Source organism: Lipotes vexillifer, unplaced genomic scaffold (assembly GCF_000442215.2).
Source record: "Lipotes vexillifer unplaced genomic scaffold, Lipotes_vexillifer_v1.1 scaffold384, whole genome shotgun sequence".
In the NCBI taxonomy this organism is placed as follows: Eukaryota; Metazoa; Chordata; class Mammalia; order Artiodactyla; family Lipotidae; genus Lipotes; species Lipotes vexillifer.
Window position 1 is genome coordinate 4,029,438 of NW_006793498.1, and position 3,190 is coordinate 4,032,627.

Here is a 3,190-nt window from a genome sequence, read left to right on the forward strand (position 1 = left end):
TGGCAATAATCCAGACTAGAGATGGTACAGTTCACTGCGGGTAGTCACAGTAGAGCAGAGAAGACAGGAAGGATTTGAAATAGATTTGCAAACGAGAATCAATCCTCCCACCATCGAGAAGTTCACACTCTGTTGCAAAGACAGATGTGCAAACGGGCTATGTAATATAGCAAAATCGTTACTTTAATGAAAATATAGAAGGTACAGATGGAGCATAGCGTGGAACATGGAAGACGCCCCGGGGGGATGTAGGTGCTCACAGCTGTGCTAAGTCTGAGGAGTAAAAATAGGTGTTTGCTGAGTGAACTAACACTTTGCCGAGTGGGTGGTGCTTCCAGCAGGGGGTGCGGCCAGGAGCACGTGCCTGGCAGACGTCCAACCACAGGGACCTTCACTGACCAAGACCCCACAAGCTGTGTCGGTACCACCCTGCCTGGACCTCTTCCATTGTGCTTGCCACTCTGTGTACAGAAATCTGTTTGAATGTCTGTTTCTCTCCCCAGTTTGAAGCTCCTGGAAGACAGTCTATGTCCTGATTACTGTAGCAATAAATATTTCTTGATGAGTCAGTAAAAGTCTTCTCTAATGACTGCACCACTAAACACCGATGGCTCCTTCACTTTCCAGCTCTCCTCACTGACTTCATATTGTGCAGTCATTTCAAAGGCGCTGCCTTCAGATGTGGTCTCTCCAACCAGCTCCTGGAGGTGTAAAACCTCTGCCTTCTCTTTTTGTGCCTTTTCACAGGCCACCATGTACTGATATGCATACTCAAAGGGCCATCCCAAGACCACGGAATGCAATGACTGAACGACATGCAGTAGGTAATTCCTGACTAACGGGGTCTTATTCCTTTCTCGGTTGCCAGGGTGACAAAGTAGTGACTCCGCCTGCTGCAGAAGGCTTTCCTCTGCTAAATGCCTCCCAGCATGTCTGCTAGAAATCTTCAGCCATCGGGAGCGTCACCTCCTCACCCTTCCGCAACTTTCCACCACTCCACGCAGACCCTGTCTTCACAGGAAGAAGGTACTGAGGGAGATGAGGCGAGTTCAGTGGAAGAATTTTTATTTCTTCAAGAGTTAGAGAGCCCGGAGGAATACCAGTACCTGGAGGAGGAGGAAAATTGTCTGAAAGGAAAGGAGTATCTGGATGAAAAGGAGTATCTGAAGGAGGAAAAGTATCTACAGAAGAAAGAGCTGCTGGAAGGAAAAATGTTTCTGTATGAAAAGTTTCTGGAAGAGGGTGAGTATCTGGGGCAAACGTCCCATAGATGGTAGTTCTGGTTCATCACGATGTCCGGGAAAAAAGAACAGGCTTGAGATACAGCCAAAGCGCAAATGATCGACCTACACACCGCGCTGGCATGCTCATGAATCATTTCTAACCAAGTTCTACTCACAACTTCATGAGCTGCACCCCCAAGCACTGAGCCTACGGAGCAGACAAGGAGACCTGATGAACGGGGAAGCGCCTGTTTGTAAAAAACAAAATAAGACAAACAGAAAACACCCCCTAACTTGTATCTTTTCTTTTTCCTTGTTGCACAAGTAATACATGTGCATGGTAGATGTTTGAGAAACTGTATATTCATAAAAAGAAGAAAGCAAAACTCACTCCCATTCAGAGATGATAATCGCTTTTCCACTTTGGTTATGTCCTCCCCAGACACTATATAGTGCTTGCGACCCGCCCTTTAAGGCATATTTATTTCTATATTTCTGTATTATAATTACATATAAATATTACATACTTATAGGAATATCATTTCATGCTTTCAGTTTTCTACAAGTCATTTTAATGGCTGCATCACACTGTATTATATTTTCAAACCATAATATTTTAATTGATTTCCTATTGCTGATCATTTATTGCTTCTGATTTTTTTGTTATTCTTTAAAACAGCACTTTGATAAATACCCTTAGAGCTAAATTTTATTAATGAGCTCTAATTATTTCCTAGAATACATTTCCACAATCTGTTACTAAGTCAGCAGAGACTAGTATGCTTCCCAGGGTGCCCGTTCAGCCCCTGGAAGGCATCATCTTACCCTGCTGGAGGGTATTTAACTTTGCAGTGATTTCTCTCATCCTAGAGCTGATATTTTTCCAATACTGTTTCTGCAATTGGCAACTTTTCCTTAAGTTGGGTTTTATTATTTGGCAGTGGTCTCCTTGTGCTGTTGCTCCAAGTGGCTGATATGCATTTATTCACAGGCCCACACAGTGTCTTCCCTCAACGTTATGACTGAATGGACATATCCAACCGGGAACGGAAAGTTAAAAATCCAGGTCATCTGCATCATCTTAATGTTGACCTAGAAACAGAACTAAACTATTTTTTCTGGATCCCGTCCTGTTACCAACCGCAAGCATCTCAGGGAGCTTGAATTTTTAAATCCCAGTCTGATTGCACACTACCTACATCCTAAAAGCTGGGTGGATTCGGCAGCCACACAGGTGTTTTACCTTTACCTCCTCTCCATCAAATCAGATGTATCATCCTACATTCCTACTGCCCTCACAAAAGTTAGTACGTTGGAGAGCTCATTCCTCTGTTGCTGGGAAATTCTCTTTTCTGTGCGCCTCTACCACTGAGCTCCCTCTCAGAATCCTAATAACCCTGCTGTTCAAGTACCAAGTGTAATTCTAATACTGAAAAATAGCATTCAAGCCATTTCTTTGGCACAGTATGAATCAAGCATTCCTAACATGTCCCTGCTATGTGTCGGACCTTTGTAAATATATTACCCACTAGAATAGGACAAATACAGTGCTGTCAAGTGAATGGAACTGTGTATAAAGCAAAAGCTTTGAAAATAAATGCCCTGCTAGCAAAAATTGGAGAGGCACTGAAAAACCTGTAGGGGGATACTAAAATGCCTTTGAAGGCACATGGAAGCGTGTCTTAGTCTACGAAAACCCAGGGTGCCAAGCCAGACTGTACAAAACAGATTAAGTTAAGAAGGGGTTTACAAGAGGATCTTAAATCTTCAAAAGAATTTACATCGGGCTTCCCTGGTGGCGCATTGGTTGAGAGTCCGCCTGCCGATGCAGGGAACACGGGTTCGTGCCCCGGTCCGGGAGGATCCCACATGCTGTAGAGCGGCTGGGCCCGTGAGCCATGGTCGCTGAGCCTGCGCGTCCGGAGCCTGTGCTCCGCAACGGGAGAGGCCACAACAGTGAGAGGCCC

General features: G+C 44.6%; 1 protein-coding gene across 1 annotated transcript in view; it reads left to right on the top strand.

Annotated features, from left to right (window-relative positions):
• Positions 1-929: 929 nt before the first annotated feature.
• Positions 930-3,190, top strand: part of ERICH6B (glutamate rich 6B) — a 42,442-nt gene continuing 40,181 nt past the window's right edge. The window contains exon 1 of the mRNA XM_007466473.1: positions 930-1,242. Within this exon, the coding sequence (XP_007466535.1) occupies positions 930-1,242 (313 nt within the window). The remainder of the gene's footprint in view (positions 1,243-3,190) is intronic.